This window comes from Diceros bicornis, chromosome 4 (genome assembly GCF_020826845.1).
Source record: "Diceros bicornis minor isolate mBicDic1 chromosome 4, mDicBic1.mat.cur, whole genome shotgun sequence".
Lineage (NCBI taxonomy): Eukaryota > Metazoa > Chordata > Mammalia > Perissodactyla > Rhinocerotidae > Diceros > Diceros bicornis.
The window spans coordinates 55,806,528-55,828,798 of record NC_080743.1 but is presented as its reverse complement, the minus strand read 5'-3'; the positions used below and the strand labels follow the sequence as shown (position 1 = coordinate 55,828,798).

Sequence of the window (22,271 nt, the reverse complement as noted above, 5' to 3'; positions counted from 1 at the left end):
TCACACAGATCATTGACATTTCAAAGTTTATTTCTAGGTATTTTATATTTGTTACATTATTTTAGGTTGTTTTCTAATGGGATATTACTGGTGTATGGAGGGAAATTTGCTAACTTGACAAGAAGTCCAATTGACACCCTAAGTGTCAATGCATTCTTTTGTTTCTTAGCTATCTCCCTGCAAGTACCACCCACAGGTCTGAGTTCTGTCCTCTGAGCTAGATGGAGTAAAACCCTCCTCCTCCTATGGGACAGATCTTCATCTCTTTGGAGGCTGCTATCATGTTTCCCATCGGCCTCCTTTAGCTAAATAACCCCAACTGAGAGGATGAAAATAGTATTTGGGAAAGATTCAAATGACAGTGGTGAGGAAGCTGGATTTGGGGCAGGTTAGACTAGAGGTGGGGGATCAGTGAGGACTAGCTTCTATGGTAATCCAGGTTTAAAAAAATGGGCTAAGATGTGACTGTGAACACAGCAAGGGGCAAATCTGAGAGAGATTTCAAGAGGAAACATTAGGATATGTTGACAAACTGGATATAAGGGATAAAGCAATAGAAAGAAGCGTCAAAGATGGCTTTAAAATTTCTAGCCTGAATCACTGAAAAGAGTGATTCTCTCTATTAAGAGAAAGTGTGAGAGGTTGAAAACAGGAGATAGTTTTGAAGGAAGTTATCTTCAGTCCTCCTGACCCTGAGATTACAACATATCCAAGGAGAGAGGTCTGTCCGATAGACCAGTTGTGAGATAGCAGAAAATATATATATATTGGTCTCTGTTCCCAGTTCCTGGCACAGAGCTCCTGAAACCCTTGTAATTTCCTAAGTAATAAGAACACAAGGAGCATCTTTTGTTCTAATATTTGCTCTTTGACCCCGTCCCTGACACAGAGCTCCTGAATCCCCTGTAAATTCCTAAGAGATAAGAGCACTAGGAGCATCTTTTGTTCTACTGAGGTGACTTTGGGTGGGCTCCTGGATGAGGGCTGTTCACCAGAAAGACAAGCCACGACTGGAAGCTTGGAATTTTCAGCCTTGCCCCCACTTCTCCAGAGAGGGTAGAGGGGCTAGAAATGGAGTTGTTCATGATTGATCATGCCTACATGCGGAAACCACCATAAAATCCCAATAGTATGGGGTTCAGAGAGCTTCCAGGTGGTGAACACATCCACATATCAGGAGGGTGATGTACCCCAACTCCATGGGGACAAAAGCTCCTGTGCTCAGGACCCTCTCAGACCTCACCCTATGTATCTCTTCATCTTGCTGTTCCTCTGTATCCTTTATCATATCCTTTAATAAACTGGTAAATGTTTCTGGAAAAAGTGTTTCCCTGAGTTCTGTGAGCCTCTCTGGCAAATTAATCGAACCTAAGGAGGGGTCATGGGAACCTCTGATTTGCAGCCAAGTCAGAGAGAAATGGGTAACCTGGGGACCTACTACTTGCAACTGGCATCTGAAGTGGGGGGGGCAGTCCTGTGGGACTGAACCCTTAACCTTATCTCTAGGTAGATGGTGTCAGAATTGAGTCAAATTGTAGGACACCCAGCTGGTGTCACAGAATTGCTTGGTGTGGGGAAAACCTCCACATATTTGGTGACCAGAAGTGTTCTGTGTGAGTAGTAAACAGGAAACACAGGTGAAAAATGGAGTTTTTCCTAAACACCAGTATTTTTCTGAATTTTTTCCTATAACAATACATTTTACATAGCAGGCTAGTTTGAACACAAAATCATATAGATAGATATATGATTCCCTAAACTCCCGCAGACAGACGCAAGTCTGGGCCTGGAATATGAGTGAGAGGAAGGAAGGGCCTAGGTGTGTAACCAGTGATAGATTAAGTCATGAGGACAAATGACTTCCTTCCCCTCATCTGTCTGAGATCCTGCGGTCTAAGACTTGGCAACCAATACCCTGTCAGGAAATTAATTATCCTGCCACCATCTACCCTCGATCCCATGTCCCAAAGGGCTCCAGGGGAAGAGAGATTCCAGCAGAAAGGCCACACACATTTTAGAGTTCAAAGAAGGTCTCACTGCCAACTCACAGAGCACACAGAGCTAGAAATTGCTCACCTTTAAAAAATATCTCCTTTATCCTCAGCCTGGATGAGGATTTTCCTTGGAGAAAGAGGGGTGAGAGAATATCCAGGTCTCCAACTTTGAATTTCAAGGCCATGGGGCTTAGAACTGGGACAGGGAAGATAGGAAACAATTTTTCCTTGCAAAGCTAGAGTCCTAAATCGAAGCGTGGAAAAGAGGCCAAGGGCCCCAGGCTAACATCTGCTTTTGGGTCAGAGCCTGAACAAGCTCAGGCCCAACTCTACAGCGCTTGGCACTGAGGAATAAGGGAGCCCAGGGGATTAGCAGAGGCTCTACAAAAAACAGCAGCACATATTGAAGAGCTGATCAAAGAGGCAAAGCTGCTTTTCCACCCCAAGGGACATTACCCTCCTCAGTCAAATTAAGTTGCTTTAAACCGCATCATGTCAGAGCATCTTTCCAGAGCAAAACTTGGAACATTTCACAGTGAAAGGTTCTTTTAAATAGAGATGAAAATGAGCCAATCAATTTTTGGATTTAGAAACTTACTTTAAAAAAAGTTCCAGTGCACCATTTGGTTGAAATACCAAAGTCTCTATCAGGTTTTTTTTCTTCAGGGAGGGGACAGATGCAGAGGTGGGAGGACGGGGGTGGTTGTTCAGGGGGCAAGGAGTGCTCCTGCAAGCTTCTATTCCCACACCGGGGCTGACGCTCCAGGTTTACAGGAGGCTGCTGATGACGGCTGCATGTCTGGGCAACGCAGAGAAACAGGCCTTCATGGCAAAGGTCCCAGGGAGTCAGACTCAATTTTCCCTCCACAGAATATTCAAGCAGCACAGATGAGTTGGCTTACAAATGATATAACACAGGCAATAAACAGGCTGCTGAAGTCAGGAGCAGCTTACTCACCATACCCTTTCTCAGGCTCTGGGCTCTGTCTCATTCTCCTCCGGTCCCCATTCTCCATCTCTAACTGAAAAGGTTGCCAAGATATAAACTACCTTCCCCTCAACTACCTTCCCTTCCCACAGACCCTCCTTAGCCTCTGTGGCAAGCCCCTACTCCTTCCAGCACTGATTCAACTAAACTCTGGGAAATATACACCAGAACCACTTTTTTTTGTCTGAGCAATCTCTTGAGAGCCCTGGGTCTAGTCTCCAGAATGGCTCCAGACCACTTCATTATCTCTAACCCGAAACTCTGCTCATCCCACCAAGCCCTTGAGGCCCAGTTAGAGGGACTCCCTTTCCTGTATGGCGGTAGACTCACTCCCGTCTTCCTTCAGCCTTGCAAGTCTTCTTGGCACCTTAGGCAACCCCACCCTCCTTCCACCCTCTTAATATTCTGAGAACAAGCACAGTCTAGGTATGCCCATGACAAATAAGACTGCCAGAGAAAGAAGAGAGCCCTGGCTGTCAGAAGACAAACTCAGGCCTGGAACAGGAGGAGGTTTCCACTGCACTCTGAAGCCTAGGGTGTGAATTAGCTGAGAAACAGAAGGGGGAAGAAAATCATAAGAGAAAAATTCACATTGTTTCAACTGATGGAGAAAGGGGAGCTAGAAAGGAAATAGCCAGGGATGAAGGGGGTTCTATTTCTAGTTTCTTTGGTCCAGAGAAGATTCGTCTAAATTCAGCTATGTCCCTGTTGGGCCCTGCAGTCAACAGCATTCTTGGCTGAAAGAAAAAAGGATCATTGGACTAATTGAACAATGCCCAGAGATAGCCAAAAACTAAACCCTTAAACAGCTGCAGTCAGCATTTCCAGAGTGCTTTTCATTTCTGAAAAGGACATGGAATTACTTATCTACCTCCAGTGCTGATCAGTCAATCTCGAAGTAATCACAGGGACTTCTGACTCTGACCAGTTCTTTTCCAACTGAGGAGGACACCAACCGGCCAAGCTTTGAGATCCCACAAGGCTACCACCAGACAGGGTCAAAGCTAAAGTTAGGGGCTACCTCCTATAATGAGGACTCAGACCACAGAGTCGAGCTGCTTAAGAGGAACATGCTAACTCCTCCAAATGCCACAAAGTCCTCGCAACATAATGTTGGGATGTCTGGACTACACCTCCCAGACGTGGACAACAGGGTGCCCATCCTCAAGAGACACTAAAAATGTTCTTTCATCCTCCCAAAGTGAAAAGAAACGAGGCCAAGAGCTCAAAGAGACACATTAGCGTAATTTATTACCTTCACCATACAAAGAATATGCCACAGAAAGAAAGATCAGGACTGGAAGGGCCCACGGAGATCACCCGGTCTGACTCCTCGTGTTACAAATGAGGAAGTTGCGTGAAGAACACCAGAATACCACATGGACAAAGCCACAAGTGAGCCCAGTCCTGAGACACAGAAACACACAGACTACGCCTTCTGGTTTTGAGCCAAGTAGAACGTAAAGACTTAATCCAACGTTTGTTCTTAATTTTTGTGTGTCCTATAGTGCCACATTCTGATGCTTATCTCCTTCTTGAGGCTGCAGGAAGAGCCCTAAAGAAAACATGAGTGGCAAGTCATTCAGAGCCAGGATAACAGACAGATTATGGAGCAGAGGGGTGCAAAGGGGTTAGGGGAAGAATTCAACCCCTCCCCAAGAGTCCTGCCCGCCTTCTTCCCCTAAACAACATACAGACCCCGATGCCTCAGGGCAAATATACTTGCCTTCCTGAGGTACAGATCAGGTTTGGAGGAGGAAGTGAAAAAAGCAAGCAGAGGAAAGAAAGACAAAGATTTATAACAAAGTCATTCTGAAATCAACAAGTCCAGTGGGAACATTCTTTTCCCAGCAAATCCAAACACCACAAGAGAAGGCTGTAGAACTCTGGTATTAAATCAGTAGTGAGATGTAAGCAAAAACACCAATAACTTAGCAAAATAAATACAAGCAGAGTTTCACGGAGATTGATGAAACCCAGTGAAAATAGTTTTTAGGCTCTGAGTCAAGAAGACTGAGGTGTACCTTGCACTGCATCTTAGGGGAAAACCCTAAGAGATTCTGGGAGTCTTCACAGCAGAGAGAAGTCACATGTACCTGTCCGTGGCTCTACAGAATCTTTCTTCTAAAATCTACTTCCTGATTGTCCATTCCCTTCTCCCCAGGAAAACAAGGCCGTCCAGTCAAAGTTGAGGTTCACTGACTCTGACCAGGCCATGACAGGCAGCCCCACCGTCTATCGGTAGGAGGCCTGGGTCAGCGTGGGCTGAAGGTGGAGCAAGCAGTAAAACAGTTTGTTGCTAAGAGCTGAGCCGTGTTTGCGGAAGGAACTTCATTCCCCCAGGACACTCTCCAATCACTGTGGACTTCTGCCTCCAGCTTCTAGGGCTGAAGCAAATCTTGTCCCCTCTCCCCACATGAAGAGGGTCTGGCTTCTGGGGCAGCTGAATTCCAGTCTACAACACAAGGGAGGCTCTGCTACAGAGAAGAATAGTAACTACAGGAATAAGGATACTGCCCTGGCTCCTGCCAACAGGATACCGTCCTCCAAAAGGCTGCAGTGTCCAGAGGAGGCGTCCATTCTCCATCCGCCCAGCATACAGAGGACAGGAGTTTGGAAACAGCGGGATACATGAACCCCAAGCCCTGAGTGTAGCCAGGGAACAGTTCAGTAAGTCAAAACCAGTGCTAACAGCCTACAGGGGTGGTGGGCTTCTCTGCAGGCGACAGGCAATGGCAAAAGCAGCGTCCATCTCCTTCCGCTCATGTTTCCACCACTCGGATGAGAGGCATGGGTTTTGGGCTGGGGGGCTTGGATATCCTAATGCTGAAAAGAAAGTTGGAAAATTGAGTGCTGTGTTGTTGCCCACCCCTCACACAGCCGCCCTCCATGTCTCCTTCTGGAATTCTACACTTCTATCCCAGCTGATCTCTTGGGTTCCAAATGCTTTGAAACAGTCATTGTCAGTGACATCTAAGAGAAGACTTGGGGATGGTACTTTGCCTGGTGGCAGGGGTGATGAAAAGAGAGAAGGCAGTTACACAACTGACAAGTAGGTATGGCTGTGATTCTTGATTTTTTCAAAGTCTTGGACTTTTGAGAATCTCTTGGAAATCAAAGGCCCTCTCCCTAGAAATGTACATATATTACACATACACAATTTTTGCATACAATTTTAGGGGGTTCATACACCTCTAGCAGCTGTTCATGAGCCTCCTTAGGGTTGTGGTATCAGGCTCTGCTCTAACTTGGTTACGAAATGGTTTGGGTAGAGAATTGGTCCGATTAGAGACTGAGAGAACAAAGTTGGATTTAAAAGAGCCTTGTCCTGGGGCCGGCCCCGTGGCTTAGCGGTTAAATATGCGCGTTCTGCTACTGGTGGCCCAGGTTCGGATACCGGGCACCACTTGTCCGGCCATGCTGAGGCAGCGTCCCACATACAGCAACTAGAAGGATGTACAACTATGACATACAACTATCTACTGGGGCTTTGGGGAGAAAAAGGGGGAAAAAAAAAAAAGGCAGAGGATTGGCAATAGATGTTAGCTCAGGGCCAGTCTTCCTCAGCAAAAAGAGGAGGATTGGCATGGATGTTAGCTCAGGACTGATCTTCCTCACAAAAAAAAAAAAAGAAGAAGAAGAAGAAGAAGATAGAAAAAGCGCCTTGTCCTTGCCTTAGCACCAAAGGTTTCCCATAGCTCTGCCCCTCCTTCCCTCACTGCCTCCCTGGGCCCCACTCCATGCATGCCCACTTACCTGCCCAGGTTCTCTGTCTTGGCTTGGGTGCTGAAGTTGCCATGACTGATTTGTTTTTCTATCAGGTGTTCTATCCGGTCGTGCATCTCTAAATTCTATGATACAAGTTGTGACATTAGAATTGGCCTTCTTCTGGCTTGCCATTGTCACATTTAACTAGCTCATTCTGGTCTCTCCACCTCTGTGTCTGCACTGCTGCCGCCCCCACCCCTGCCATATGTGCCACCACCAGGATGCCCTGTCCCCTCATCTTCACCACTTCAGATTGCTCTCTTCCTCCAGTACTGGCTCCAGCGTCCCTCCCTGAGGAAGTGTTTGCTCAATAGCTCTGTGCAACACTGATCATTTCGTGTATATCCTCTCTATACATTTCCTGTATATAATTTCCTGTAGTCAGCTGAAATATTTACTTCCCTTGTTGATTTGCTTTTCTAGAAAGTAATCTTAGGTCTTTTATTTTAATGTATTTTGTCTCTAAATCTAGACTGCAAACTCCCTAGAGGTAAACAATGCTGTCTCTGATTTCTTTTTATCTCCCCCACTACAAGGGATCTTCACACGGTGGCTGCAAAGCAATCTTCAGGTAGTCAATGGACAGGAAGGGCTCTGAGGTAAGGCAGAAATTAGACTAAGAAGAACTCTTTAGCTAATTGAGCCCATCACCTTAGCCATGGAGAAGACTCCACCTATAGAATGCCTCCTCCTCCAAAGCCCAGCTCCACTGTCAGCCCCTCTGCTAAGCCTATATAATCAGAATGAAGGGCCCGCCTCCATGCTGCCATGGTACAAGGCTTGCACCATGATGATATATCCCTTCAGAGTGGGGACAGGACTTACCATTGTTAGCAACTCCCTGAAGGTTCTCAGAAAATGTTTACTCAGCTGAACTGAAGATCAACCAACCATCCCAGATACTCACTTCCGAGCAGCAGCTAGACAGGACCAAGATCCCCTCCAGAGCCTCTCCCTCCCTTACGTCCAATCTTCTCTTCAAGACCCTGCTCCCTTCCCAGGGCTGCCAGTGCACACACCTCTGCTTCCACGTAGGCAATTTTCTCCTTGAGCTCCTGGATGGTGGTGTCCTTTGACTGGATCACAGCTTTTGAATTCTGGAGCTGCAAAGATGTGCGAGACATTGGAGCTCATTTTGAAATGACTCACTACACACTCACCGAACTTCACCCTGCTGCTGGGGGTAGCCAGCAGAGACAAAAGGCAGAGTTTTGCACCTCTCAAATGAGTTGCTTAGCTTTTCTATAGAAGCCTCATTTCAATCAATATTAAACTCTTCATTATCCCAGGTGTGGGGGTAGAGGGTGTGAGGGGAACACCAACGTGATAATGCAAAATAATGGCTGATTCAAAAAACATTCCATTTGACTTTGGGAAACACAAATTATTTATTCACTCAAGAAATATTTATTAAGTGCTTACCATATGGCAGGCCCTGGTCTAGACAATGGGAAATAGCAGTAAAGAACAGAAAAATCCCAGCCCTCATGGAGCTGACTTACAGCAAATATGCCCTCCCAATGAGGGGGTCTTAAGTTCTCAAAACAATTCTGCAAATGGGCATATCCTGAGTATGCTACCCTAAAGCCCATGCGGGGGAAGGCAGAAAGTCTGCCATGAGGTACAAAGGTTGATAATCTGCACACAGACGAGTTTATTGTGACTTAATTACTCATTTACCAGCACTCTTCAGAGCATAAGAGAGACACACTTTTTCCTTTTTTTCAGAAGGAAACAGAAGGCCAGTGACCAAAAATATAGAGAAAAGATGGGAGAAAAGTAAATCCCAATCATCCAAACCTAGTAACTGGTAGCCACAAATGTTTTATGGGCCACTTAAGAACATAAGCCAAGCTCCTCAGGAGAATAAATAAATAAAAGCATAAACTTGGCAAGAAAACAGAGCTAGACTCAGTGCAGTGACTTCCAGAGCGGGTAACCCAGGGCAGGGTAAGATCTGACTCTGCTTACCTGCTCTATCATTTGCCGGACTTTCCGCTGCTGGCTCTTAAGCATGTCATCCAAGTGGTGGATCTTCTCCCGCAACCCAGCCACTTCCTTTTCCAGGTTAGCAGCCCTGCGGATTAAGACCAGAAGGCTGAGGCAAGGGGAAAAGATGCTTTCTCTACCCAGTCACAGGAAGAACCTTGGGCTCAGGGGGTTTCCATCAGGTGGGATTCCTTCTGCCGATTCCCCAGTGGTCTGCTCTAAGGAGGAAGTGGGGGGCACCTTAGAATAGCACAGTGCAAGCGTCACTAGAGATCAGTGAGTTCAAACGAAGAAACTGGGGCTCAGAAAGGTTAGAAGGGAGAAGTCATTCTAGATAGCTCTAGAGGGTAAAACTAGACCCAATAGGTAGGTGTTCCAGGGAAGTAGTTCTTATCTCAACACAAAAAGACCTTCTCAGTATTAAAGCTGTCAGAAAGTGGACTGCCTCATGTGTAATGAGCTCCTCATTCCTGGAAAGAATCAAGTAGGAGCTGGGATGATTATACCTAACACCACCAAGCTGTTAGTAGGGATTTTATATCAAGAGGAAAATAAGATCTGAGGATCCTGAAAGCCTCTTCACACAAGTCTATATTGAAGTCTCCCAATTGCCAGACACTGCTGTTTCCTTTGCCTCTCCTAAGCAAACTGGGCCAAAATCCCTAAAGGTCAGGCGGCTGGGGAGAGTGTCCAGGAGCTCAAGTGCTTGGCGTAGGGGTGGGGTAAAATGCAACCTGAGCTCCCCAACATAGTTCCTAAATTTCAAACATTCTAAGTTTCCACCCTCAGCTTTCCAGTGCCCTATTTTTCAGTCTCCTTTTATTCAAAAAAAAAAAAAACACACCATTTATGATGTATAGCTATCATTTGCCATTCCTAAGCCTCGATTTTAGATTATCTGGTTTTGTTGTTTCTCCTACTCCTTCCTCTCAGTCACCTTCCTGTGAGCACCCCAACCACTGAGGAAGAGAGAAGGCTGAGTAATTTAAGTTACCGCTATCAAGTTGAGTCCAAAAGGAGGCTACAATAAGATATTTGCATCTTCCATGCCAGGCAGGCCTAGATCAAGGTTATCCCAAAGGAGAGAAAATGCCCCCAGTACACTGAGGGATCCAAGAAGGCAAGGACTGTGCCTGACAATATTGGAATTCCTTAGAAGACCCTTCAGGTAATGTCTGTTGAACTTATAAAGGTCCAACATATACAATGAAGACTAAATATAATATGCTAACGTTAAATTTGATTTACCATTTGAGATCTTATTAATTGCCAATGGCATGAAGAATTTCCAAATTCTCGAAGGTCCAGGATGGCCCAATCTTTGCTCTGTAGATTTCACTGATCTGGGGCCTCTAATTCCCTCTAATCAAAGGGAATTTGCAAAATCCTCTAACCCTGGAGTAGAAAGAATATCAGAGATCTCCTATCTGTCACTGCTGTCAGGTGGTTCTCAGTTTCTGAGTTGCCTCAAGTGAAAGGAAGTTCAGTATTTCTTCATGAAGATGCTCTCTGTACTTTTCACCAGCACAACTTGTGAGGAAGTTATTCAATTTTACCCTCAAATAGTTTACAGTCAGTTTTTGTTTTGCGGGGAGAAGACTGTGGTGCAATGAAATCACACCCACATCCAGTGTAACAGCCTGTGGAATGAGGTGCTGCAAGGGCCAAGGCTTTACCAGCTCTCACTTGACCTTGGCTCTGAAACTGTAAAAGTCTTTTCTTTAGGTTATTACTCCATGGAAAACGAACTCCCCAGAGATGGCAGTCTCCCAAGCAGTATCTCCCCGGGCAGGCCCCACCCTGAGCAGATACCTTGTGAGTCAGACCTGGAAGATCTGACATCAGCACCAGCTTCCTCCCCAGGTTTGGCCACCACAGGAGCTGCAGGCTGCGTGGCCTGCCCTCCCCTCCCTGCACCCCAACTTCATAGTGAACCAGGGCCCTTACTTTTCTTGTTCTGCTTGGCAGTCAACGTTCTTGCTTCGAAGTTCCTCCAGGGCTGTCTCCCCTTCCCTGACTTTCACCAGTAAGGCCTCATACTCCTGGACGGGCCAAAGGAAAGAGAATCTAGGATGAAGAAAGGGCAAGAGTTTCTGCATTTGGGGTGAAATGGGCACTAGCGCTGGGACTCAGTCCCTACTGGGACTGGGCCAGCTGCCAAAAAGCAGCAGGCCAAGCTGGTTTGATGGGGCGCCCTCATGTCAGGGATAACTCTTCCCACCCTCAGCACACAGAAACTTCCCAGCCTCACCCAGCTGCCTAGAAGGAGAGCTTGGCCCTGCTTTATCCCAGCCCACCTGCCAGCTATGGTTGCCAATCCCCAAGGAACCAGACCGAGTGGTTCCTTAAGAACATTATTCAAAAGCCCATAAAGGGCAGCTGTACAAGAACTGGACTAAAATGGAAATGGGTTCAACTCTGGTTAGCAAGGGCTGAAGTTAGATTAAAGAAAGACCTTCCCATTCCTTAAGGACTAAAAGGTACTGAAAGATATTCGCCAAAGGAAGCTGTGACGTATACTTTTCTGGAGCTGCTCAGAAAAGGAGAGTCTCAGCAACCATCTCAGCAATCCCAGGGCACCTTCCGGCCCAGGAGTCTAGGCATGAACAGCAAGACTCCAGAAGTTACCGTCTCCATTCCGAGCAAGCGCCTCTGCAGCTCTCCGATTTCCACCTCTTTCTGCTCTGCTCTGTCCTCTGCTCTCTGAAGAGCCACACGACTCTGTTCTGCTTCTCTCTGGTACTGGCTGAGTGTGACCTAAGACACAAGATGGGGATGTGTGAAGTGGGGGGAAAGAAAAGAGCAAATGTGGATAAAAATCTTAGAAAAGAACCTAGGAATCTGGTCGCAGTGATGGGAGAAGGGAGGCAACTCTGATGAGCACACCGCCATCTCCCATTCACTATGCTAGGACCACTCAGGAGACTAGCAGATTAACTCTGTTCCCAGGGTTAATTGGCAGAGTGTTGACAGAGCTCTATTTTACAGTGACACCTGGACCCCCAAGCACCACTTTCCAGATGGCTGACTTCAACATCCCCACCAGTCCTCCAGTGCCACCCAAGCTTAACCCAGTGTCATGGCTTTCTTACTAATGCAAACGCAAAGAATCCAGGGGAGGGTATCTCCATGTCCTTCCTTCTGTTTCCCCACTCTTCCTCGCCCTCACTTAAAGCAATACAGCGGCCTGCATACAAGGCCAAAATGGTACCTGGAGGGCTACCAAGCACCAGGAAGAATTTGTTTTTTATCTCAGATGATAAACCAATTTGGAAAAGATAGAAGCAGAATTTTAGAACAAAAAAGTAAAGTAAGAACTTGCCTCCTTCCCTCCCACATGCATTTTTCCAACTCCTAATTATCCTTCAGGTCTCAGCTTAGACACTCCTTCTTCCAGAGAGCCTCTGAGCCTGGGTGAGTAGCCCTTCTTTTGCGTGCCCGCAGAGGACACACAGCTCTTCTCTCTTACAGCACTAAGTGGATTTTGCCCGGTCACTTGTGTGCACCCCACAGTAGACCATCAGCTTCATGACAGCAGAGACCTTGGGCACCATTACATTTCCAGAGCTCAGCAGAGTACCCAGCACACAGTCACTGCTCTATAAAGTCGTGAATGGAACTGATGTTCATCTAGTCCAACCCTCTCCTTTCGCAACTAAAGGTCAACTGACCTATTCAAAGTTACACAGCTAGTGAATGACAGAGCCAGTGCTAGAACCCAGTTACTTTACCATCCATGTCAATGCTTTCCAGTTACCCTACACTGACTCCCCAGTCGCTTGCTAAAAAAGAATCCAGGTAACCTCTGGAAAGTCTAACCAGCCCTAGGAAAATAGAACACCAGCAGCTAGTTTGTCTGGCTGCTCCTCAAGTCAGAATCAGGGAGGAGAAAGGAAAGCACAGGATGATGTGAGATGGGAAGTGTCCATGCAGCACACTAGCCCTGTCTCCAGCAAACTCGCTGCAAATCCTTCCAGACAGCAAGCAGCCAGTAGAACGAGAAATCCGTGCCTAATGGCAGGTTATTTTCATGGTAATTGACAATCTTGCCCTTCCTACCCCCAGGTTCAAAAAAGTAGACCAGAGAGTCTAATTCACTAGGAGAGACTGAGAAAAGCCTTCAAAAGTCTCATATTAGCCTAGAACAGGCCAGCCCCATGGGCAGGAACTTAAAAACAAGTCTCTCATTTCTGTACATAAACACTGCACCCAGGTTGATGTGTGCTCGAAGCACAGTGTTAACGGGCCATGGACTGATCCTCACATCCTGCGGTAAGATCACAAAGGAAAAAAAACACACTCCCCTGCCACACCTGTCCCTACAGCTCCAACCAGCCCGGCCCTAAAGGAATCTCTTAATCATAAGAGGCTGTACCAACTACCCCAATAGTGGGAACAGCCCAGAGAGCACCTCTTGTTGCAGCTGGGTGCTACGTACCATGGGGTTGAAAGGCAGCCCCTTCTAAGAACCCATGGGCACGTGACTAGCAGAGCCCTCTGCGTGTGGCCAAAACCGACAAGTAATTCATAATGCCCCTCGATGCAGAAATTTCTTTCCAAAATTCAGTCTGGTCAGTGCTGCAGCCTCAACCTTCCCATCCTCCTGTTCTGCTCCAAGAAAGTAGGGAACAGCTGGTCACCACACTGATACATCACCAACCAAATTATCCAAATTGTGTAATCTGAAATAGATGCAGTTAACTCCTTGATTGTACAGCTACTTTGTTCTGAGGCCAAACTAATCTCAGTATCACCCTAAGTCTAAACTATTTAACCTGCTTGTTAAAGTGATCGCTAAGAAAAATACAGGATATCTTATGTTTCTGAAACCCTATAATGAATATATTTACAAATATTATCTCACTTAATCCGCACACTGAACTTTTGATGTATATTTCATGACCCCTTTTTGAAAAAGTTGAAACTGATGCTGAGAGAGGCTAAATTACTTGCTCAAGTAAGACTTCAACTACTCTGTAGGCAGTTGATCCTTCTCAGTGCCCTTCTTCCTCACCCTCAATCTTCCTTTCAAAAATTCTCTCTTAGTCCCATGAAAGAGAGGAGTTCAGGCTGGCTTCCTCTTTCCACCAGCTTCTGGCATGCCTGGGCAGGGCATAATCCTATCATTACATATTTATGACATAAAAAATACTTTCCATGTGGATGAACAACAGCAGATAACAGATGGTTAACCTTACACAGACTAGCTAAAACAACTGCCCAGTGTACTTCATTTTATACTCAAAGAATTTTCTGGAAAGTATGGAAGACCTCACACTTAGTAGTGGGGTGCTTTACTCTCTCTATATAGACTTTTGTATTTTTTTAATCTTCTATCTAAAGTCCTCTGACTCCATGGGCACAGTTCTTTCTATGACCACACAGATTCATCAACTCATCCAGTCCACACTTATAAGGCACCCACCTTATACCAATTATTGTGCCAGACACTGGGGATGCAGTGGTGAACTTGACAGCAATGGCCCTTCCCTGTATGGTGCCTAGAACCCAGTAATTCTTACTGTGGAACTTACAGAAACAACTTCTGAATTACCCGCTATCCCAGACCAGCACCACTGCTCAACTTTAGTAGAGCAGAGACTCAAGAGTTGACCTTCAAACTATGGGCTAGACTTACACAGCAAAAACTGTAAATATACAGGAGAGGGAAAAGCAGATAGGAAGTGCCCCAGGCCCCAAAGCCTAGCCTTTCTAGTTGATGGCACTCAGCCAGAAAGACATGACGTCTATGCTGAGAAAGTCACTGGCACCTGCATCCAGCAGCTGAACCCTTAGGGCACCTTCTCCCCAAATCCCAAGTCTCACCTCAAAAGCCACACGGTCTGACTGGTGCTGCCGCTCAGCCTCCTGCAGCTTAGCAAGCAAGTCCTGCACGGTCTTCCTCAAGCTCTCGGCATCTTCATTTATATAGGTGTTCGCCTATGGCCAGAGCAGGGAAGGCAAGGTGAAGCCAATACGTTTGTAACTGGGTAAGAGAAGGCACCCCCTCACATGCATACTTGTTTGGACCATCTTGTCCAGACCACCCTCCCTAAAGAATTTTCATCATACAAGAGGAGAGTTAGTCTTAGGCACTCAGCAGTTCTGAGTTATTCATATGAAAACACTCTCTTCTCTTCATACCCTAGAACTTAACTAGCATCAAATCACCCAATTATTTAGGTGGGTAATTTAGGACATACTCAGTAATTGCTATACATGTATCAACTGACTGATTAACAAGTAGGTTTATGCTGTCCTCATGTGTGTGTCCTGCGTCCATTGGACTCGAGCTCTCTGAGAGCAGGGACCATGTGACCCTTTGGACGACAGTTCCCCAATGGCAGGGAATGTGCCACACCCATCACGACGGGCACATCCCAAAGGCACATCTTTCATTGTTCTCTGCACCTAGCACAGAGATTAGCATGTAAAGGGTTACTGATGGACAGGCAGGTTTAGGGAAAGGCACCCAGTAAGTCCAGGAATCTGATTCGACGTGTGCAAAGGTGTCTCATCGAGGTTACTGTGAGTCTCTCCCCCAGACACACCCAATCGTGGGTTGGTGGTTAGGGCTGAGCTGGCATGTAGGGTCTCGCCCCCATCTCTGCCACACAGACACCAGGCACTTCAGTTACCAGCTCCCTGTGAGCCTGACAGAAAAATCTCCCCATCTTGCACAGTGAGAAGCAGCAACACCTTCAAACCAGAGTGTAGAGTTCTCGGTGGGGAGGAGGGCGACAGGGTCCCAGTTGCTGCCTTATTACTGAGTCCTATGGGCCTTCATTTCTTTATCTGTGAACAGTGAGAAGACGCCTCACCACGCCCTGCCTTACAGGCTGCCTCAAAAATAAGTAAGATAATATCCAGTAGGGCCTGGAGCTTGTGAGAAGAAAGAGGCTGAACAGATAATACTGGGTGTTATTATAACTTGTTGTCAACAGCATATTTGCCAAATATGGTAATTTGGGAGAAGAGAAAAATCCAAACTCACATCTAAAGTCAGTGGTAGAATCACAACATTCCAATCTAGCCGTCAATAAATTATAATTCCCCTACATCTGTACCTAAGCTGCTGGGCAGGTGAGAATAACTTAGAAGGCTCTTAGAGCATAACTATTATGTGTTTATTTCAGATGACGTTCTCATAAGACTACACAAAGACACAGAAAATTTTCATGACATAGTATGAAGAGAAAAAAGGGAATTATAAAACTTTACATGTAGGAGTAAGAAACAACAAACTAGATTTTAACACAGCAAGGTAGACAGATTCTAAAAACAGGTGTTGGATAAAAATGGAAAAAACAGAAATACAGTACAAGTTCATTACGAAAATTGAAAACATATGTAACAGGCATATTTAAATCATATATTGAATATATTAGAGTACTTTTTATTGGGGCAGCGGAGAGGAAAAAAAGAAAAGTAAAACCAGTGAGAAGCCATCATGGGACCAATGATGACAATGTATCCCGAACTGATGGGCAGGTCTGATTCAACTCTGCACTTGAGGGCCAAAAAAACCCAATCCAAAAAAATACCCACCCAAACAAAGAAACAAATACAAAGAAATGCTATATACAGTATAATCTCAGTATTGTAAATATATATTTGCATTGAAGGAAAGACAAAAGAAATTTCACCAAACTGTGGTTTTTCTCTGGGCAGATTACAATTGATATTTTTTCTTTCACTTTTCTGTGTTTCTGAATTTCCCAAATTTTCTACAATAAGCATGTCTTATATTACTATATAATCACAAAAATATAATAACAAATGTCATTTAAAAAAAAGTACAGCCATGTTTATTTGTCAATTACATCTCAATAAATCTAGGGAAAAAAGTTAAAAAAAGAAAAAGTTTAGGCTGGCCCGGTGGCGTAGTGGTTAAGTTCATGCGTTCCGCCTCAGTGGCCTGGGGTTCGCAGGTTTGGATCCCGGGCACGGACTTATCAAGCCATGCTGTGACAGGGACCCCATGTATAAAATGGAGGAAGATAGGCACAAATGTTAGCTCAAGGCCAACAAATGGTAGCTGAGGGCCAATCTTCCTCAGCAAAAAGAGGAGGATTGGCAGCAGATGTTAGCTCAGGGCTAATCTTCCTCACCAAAAAAAAAAAAAAGAAAGAAAGAAAAGAAAAAGTACAGCCATGGAAGGAAATACTATGTCATTACTCAAAAGAATGATGTAGATCCACATGTACTAAGACGGAAAGAAGGTTATAATATAGGCTTCAGTTTAAAAAAATTTTAAAAAAAGCAAGGAATAATCTATTTATCATGACCCTGTATTTGTGAAGAATATGTGAATATTATATAGACATATTTATACATGTATATATGGTACATGTGTATATATCAATATACATATCTATATACACATGGTATTTAAATACGGTTGTCTGTGTATAGAAAAACACTCTAGAATATTGGTACTCAACTTCGGCTAAACATTAGAATAACCTGAAGAGCTTTTAAAAGTCCTGACACCCAGGCCACATCTCAGACCAATTAAATTACAGTCTCTGGGGCTGGCACACAGGCACTGTATCCTTTAAAGCCCCCAAGGCCATTCCAGCGGGCATTGAAGGCTGAGAAGCACTGCTCTAAAAGGGTCCACCCACTTCAATCTGTTAACAGTGGATACTTCCAAGGAGTGGGATTGGGGAAAGAGAGTTACTGCTTTATATGTTTCTCCATTGTTTGAATATTTACAGCCAGTAACTCTTACTGTTACTCTTATACTTAGTGAGAGAGAGAAAGCAATAACCAAAGGGATGAGGGAAGACGATCTCCTGCCTCCTGGCTAAGGAGTAGTTACCAATGTTTTCCCTGCTACCTACCTCAGGTGGGCTGCTATGCAGCGTCGTGGGACTCTGACTAAAGCCATTTGGCTTTTCTAGCACCACCTATTCAATGAAAAATAAAATTGGTAGTTAAAACAGTCCCAAGCAACCAACTTCGAAACATTATTCTTCTAAGATCTCAAATCTTAGAAAGAAAGAAAGTGAGAGAGAAAGAAGGAGAGAGAGAGAGAAGGAGGTAGGGGAGGAGGTAGAGGAAGAGGAGGAAGAAAAGGAAAAAAAGACTTCCAGTGCTCTGCGAAAATAGAAAGGAGAGGGGTGGAGAAACGTGCACGGCCTTGAGAGGGAATACTTCAGCCTTGTAGGGAGGATGAAGGAAACCTCAGCTAACATTTTTCAGCAGACTGGAAAATATGCAGGCCCACTCCTCGAAGCCCAGGGAATACAAGCAGCTGCCTGTCAGTTTCCCTTGCCCCTCAGGGATCCTGACAATGCTTGACAAAGCATAAATCACAAGGAGAAGCAACATTTGCTGCAATTCTTTCCAACTCAAAGCCTAATTATTCATTGTATGACTGCTAGTTCGTGCAAACAAGGGGCCTGGACTTTTGGGCCAGTCTCTGAGCACATTAGTTTCTTCAGTCACCTGACAAAGCACCTCCACCAGCCAGATGTGAGCTCAGGCAGTGAAAATCCTACCTTCAGCCAAAGCAAAATGAATTACGGGGAATCCGCCACACAAGCCTAGTACACGCCCAAGCCAAAGAGGAACTTTGCTGGCACTAGCTGCTAGGTCACTGTTCCCCTCAAGAGAATGAGGGCAAGGGCTAAGAGTGAAAGACCACCCCACCCAAACCAAATGCAAATGAAGGAGATACAACTCAGAATCTAAAGGATGAGGGTGAAGTCATGGAAGAGACAGTTCTGCTCTCCTGAGGACTTTTCTATCCTCAAATTTTGGAAAAGCTGAAAAGCAGAGTCCCAGGATTATCCATCCCAAGAAGCCTTCTCCCATCAGTTCAGCCTAACAAACATTTCCTGATGACCTTCTGCATCCCAGACCCTGTGCTGGGGATGGGGATACAGAGATGGGAGGTGAACAGTAACCTCAAGGAGTGTCCCACCCCAGGGTAGCAATAGCTATACATACAACAGATAAAAAACAGACAAGGACCAAGACTTCCAATTCACACTACAGGTGTCACCCAAATTAAGCAAGATCAACTTATGAGAAGTTTGGACTTATAGGTGACTGTCTGCTTTATAAGACTTTGTAGGGCCGGCCCCATGGCTTAGCGGTTAAGTGCGTGCGCTCCGCTACTGGCGGCCCGGGTTCGGATCCTGGGCGTGCACCGATGCACGGCTTATCCGGCCATGCTGAGGCCGCGTCCCACATACAGCAACTAGAAGGATGTGCAACTATGATGTACAACTATCTACTGGGGCTTTGGGGGAAGAAAAGGAGGAGGATTGGCAATAGATGTTAGCTCAGAGCCGGTCTTCCTCAGCAAAAAGAGGAGGATTAGCATGGATGTTAGCTCAGGGCTAATCTTCCTCACAAAAAAAGAAAAAAAGACTTTGTATTACAAGAAGATTGATTACAGAATCCTTATAGATAAGAGGTTATGCCAATAACTTAACAATAATCTTTTTATATAAATTCAGTTTTTGTACAGTGTTTTAGGAACAAGTGTACTTATACATGGGCTGATATGTGTAAATGCTGGAGAGCCCTAACAAGGTTGTAAGTGCTCTGAGAAGCCAGCACCACCTATATTCTCTCCTTTCCTGGCAGTGGTGTTAGATTCGGCACCCACTGGGTGACTGGTAAATGGGACTCCCTGGCACAACCCCACCTCTTCAGTGGGGACCATTTCCTATTACCTGTATCTCCTGTTCATGGAGAGAATCTCCTGGATCCCTGTTGAGTTTGCTACTTATATCCTCCCGGAGCTTCTGCAGGCAATTCCTGGCCTGAGAGGGGAGGGCAAGAAGCTTTAGCTTTGGGATAGGGAAGAAGAGCACACCAACTCACCCCACTCTGTAGCCATCCCCAACCTGTACTCCTATGAGTCAGGTGCTGTTCTAAGCACTGGCTGGGGGAAGGAGGGACTCCAGGCAAGTGGGGCTGCAGCCCAGTCCCTCCTACACAAGCAACATAATAAACAAAACCCCTGCCCTGGTGGAGCTGACACTCCAGTTGGGCAGACATACAATACAAAAGACAAGTGCCAAGGAGCAACATGAGCCAGGGTGAGGGTTAGGCAAAGTTTGGGAGGCGAGGTTAGCAATTTTAGATAGGATGGCTAGGGGATAGTGCTAGCATATGGTATTTAATAAGTACTTGCTGATTAATGGATTAATGGACTAATGGAAGGGTCAGAAATGATTTCTGACACATTAAGGGGCATAAAGTGGCACTTTGGAGATATGAAGGGAGCAGAAGGGAGAAAATCGGAACCCACAAGAAAAGGGAGCCAAAAAAGTGTGAGGTTTAGAGAAATGACCTAGGTCATTTCCACAGAGAGAAGGGATGCCCACCTCCTGGATGTACTGGACCTCACTCTTCAGCTGGTTAATATTCTTCTCATGAATCATCTTGTCTCCAGACCTCCCCTTCAAGTACACCTGAAATAAGGAGAACAATACTATTTAGTTAAGAAACCTCCAGTTAAATTAATTCCACACAGGCAGCCTCATACACTATTGGTGGGAGGGTAAGTTGTTACCACCTTTCTGGGTGGCAATTTGGTGCTTCAGATCAGAAAACTTGAAACCATATTTACTCCTTGACCTATCAAATCTACTTCTGGAAATTTATCCTAACGAAATTAATTCGCTAAACTGGCATAAACACACGTATATATGTAAATTCATGGAAAGAGGGTTGTAAGAGGGAATTTACACATTTTTCTCTGTACAGCATGCTTGAATCTTTACAATTGAGAAAATATTTCTTTATTACTTGTATTATAAAACACATACACAATTTAGTAACATATATGTTCAGCAAAATATTATTTATGGCTGCCAAAAAATAGAAACAGACAACATGTCCAACAATGAAGGATTACTTAAATTATGGTATTTCTATAATACAAAACAATGCAGCCATTAGAATGCCAGACATTTACCTTTATGGACACAGAAGACATTAAAACTACCATAAAAGTGTGGGAGGCAAGCAAATTGTAGAATAGAATGTATAATACAATTTTATTTTTTTAAAAAGTACTATGCATAGGAAATTGTCTGGGAGGATACACAAAGTGTTAACAATGATTACATTGATAGAATGATGGGGTAGTTTTACTTTCTTCAAGGGCCATGCAATGACTTTGAGTAACAAAAAGAAATTAATTGAAGGCATCCAGATTGGAAAGGGAGAGGTAAAACTATCTCTGTTTGCAGATGACGTGATCACGTATTTAAAATATCCTAAGGAATCCACTTAAAAACTATTAGAACAAATAAATGAATTCAGCAAGGTTGTAAGATACAAGATCAATATATAACAAATAGTTGTATTTCTATACACTCAAGATGAACAATCCAAAAATGAAATTAAGAAAACAATTCTATTTATAATAACAACAAAAAGGAAAAAGTACTTAGAAATAAATTTAACAAAGCTTAAGACTTGTATTCTGAAAATTACAGAACATTGTTGAAAGAAATAAAAGAAGACCTAAAAAGAAAATGAGCAAACATCCCATCTTCATGGATTGGAAAACTTAATATTGTTAAGATAGCAATACTCCCCAAACTGATCTATAGATTCAACACAATTCCTATTAACATCCAAGCTAGGGCCGGCCCCATGGCTTGGTGGTTGAGTGCGTGCGCTCCACTGCTGGCAGCCCGGGGTTCAGATCCCGGGCGCGCACCGACGCGCCACTTCTCCGGCCATGCTGGGGCCGCGTCCCGCATGCAGCAGCTGGAAGGATGTGCGGCTATGACGTACAACTATCTACTGGGGCTTTGGGGGGGCGGGGGGCGGAATCCAAGCTGGCTTCTTTGCAGAAACTGACAAAAACTGATCCTAAAATTCATATGAAAATGCAAAGAACCCTTAATAGCTAAAACAATCTGGAAAAAAAACCAAAATTACGACAAAGCTACAGTGATCAAGACAGTGTGGAATTACTATAAGGACAGGCATGTAGATCAATGGACTACAACTGAGAGTCCATAAATAATAATGTAATAAAAATACACTCAACTGATTTTTGACAAGGTTGCCAAGACAATTCAATGGGGGAAAGAACAGTCTTTTGAACAAATGATGTTGGTAAAAATGGATATCCACACGCAAAATAATGAAATTGGACGCCTTCCTCACACCATACACAAAAATTTATCCAAAATGGATTATAGACCTATTCATAAGAGCTAAAACTATAACTCTTTGAAGAAAATACAGGAATAAACCTTTATGACCTTGGGCTAGGCAAAGTCTTCTTAGATACAACACCAAAGCACAAGCAACAAAAGAAAAATATATACAAAATGAATTTCATTACATTAAAAATTTTTGTTTCAAAGGACATCATCAAGAAAGTTAAAAAAAAGAAAGAAAGAAAAACCCACAGAATGAGAACAAAATTTTTAAACATTTCCAAATCATATTTCTTTCTTCCTTTTTTTTTTTTTGTGAGGAAGATCAGCCCTAAGCTAACATCTGTGCCAATCCTCCTCTTTTTGCTGAGGAAGGCTGGCCCTGAG

General features: G+C 44.5%; 1 protein-coding gene across 4 annotated transcripts in view; it reads right to left on the bottom strand.

The window, feature by feature from the left end:
• Positions 1–4,207: 4,207 nt before the first annotated feature.
• Positions 4,208–22,271, bottom strand: part of TUFT1 (tuftelin 1) — a 33,126-nt gene continuing 15,062 nt past the window's right edge. For 3 of the 4 annotated variants that reach the window (XM_058539161.1, XM_058539162.1, XM_058539164.1), the window contains 10 exons: positions 20,088–20,174; positions 19,431–19,520; positions 17,586–17,651; positions 14,566–14,679; positions 11,368–11,496; positions 10,687–10,781; positions 8,722–8,827; positions 7,770–7,853; positions 6,739–6,833; positions 4,208–5,808 (listed from right to left, as the gene is read on the bottom strand). In XM_058539161.1, coding sequence (XP_058395144.1) covers positions 5,745–5,808; positions 6,739–6,833; positions 7,770–7,853; positions 8,722–8,827; positions 10,687–10,781; positions 11,368–11,496; positions 14,566–14,679; positions 17,586–17,651; positions 19,431–19,520; positions 20,088–20,174 — 930 coding nt within the window. In that variant the 3' untranslated portion in view covers positions 4,208–5,744. The remainder of the gene's footprint in view (positions 5,809–6,738; positions 6,834–7,769; positions 7,854–8,721; positions 8,828–10,686; positions 10,782–11,367; positions 11,497–14,565; positions 14,680–17,585; positions 17,652–19,430; positions 19,521–20,087; positions 20,175–22,271) is intronic. The other variant, XM_058539163.1, reaches the window with a different exon arrangement.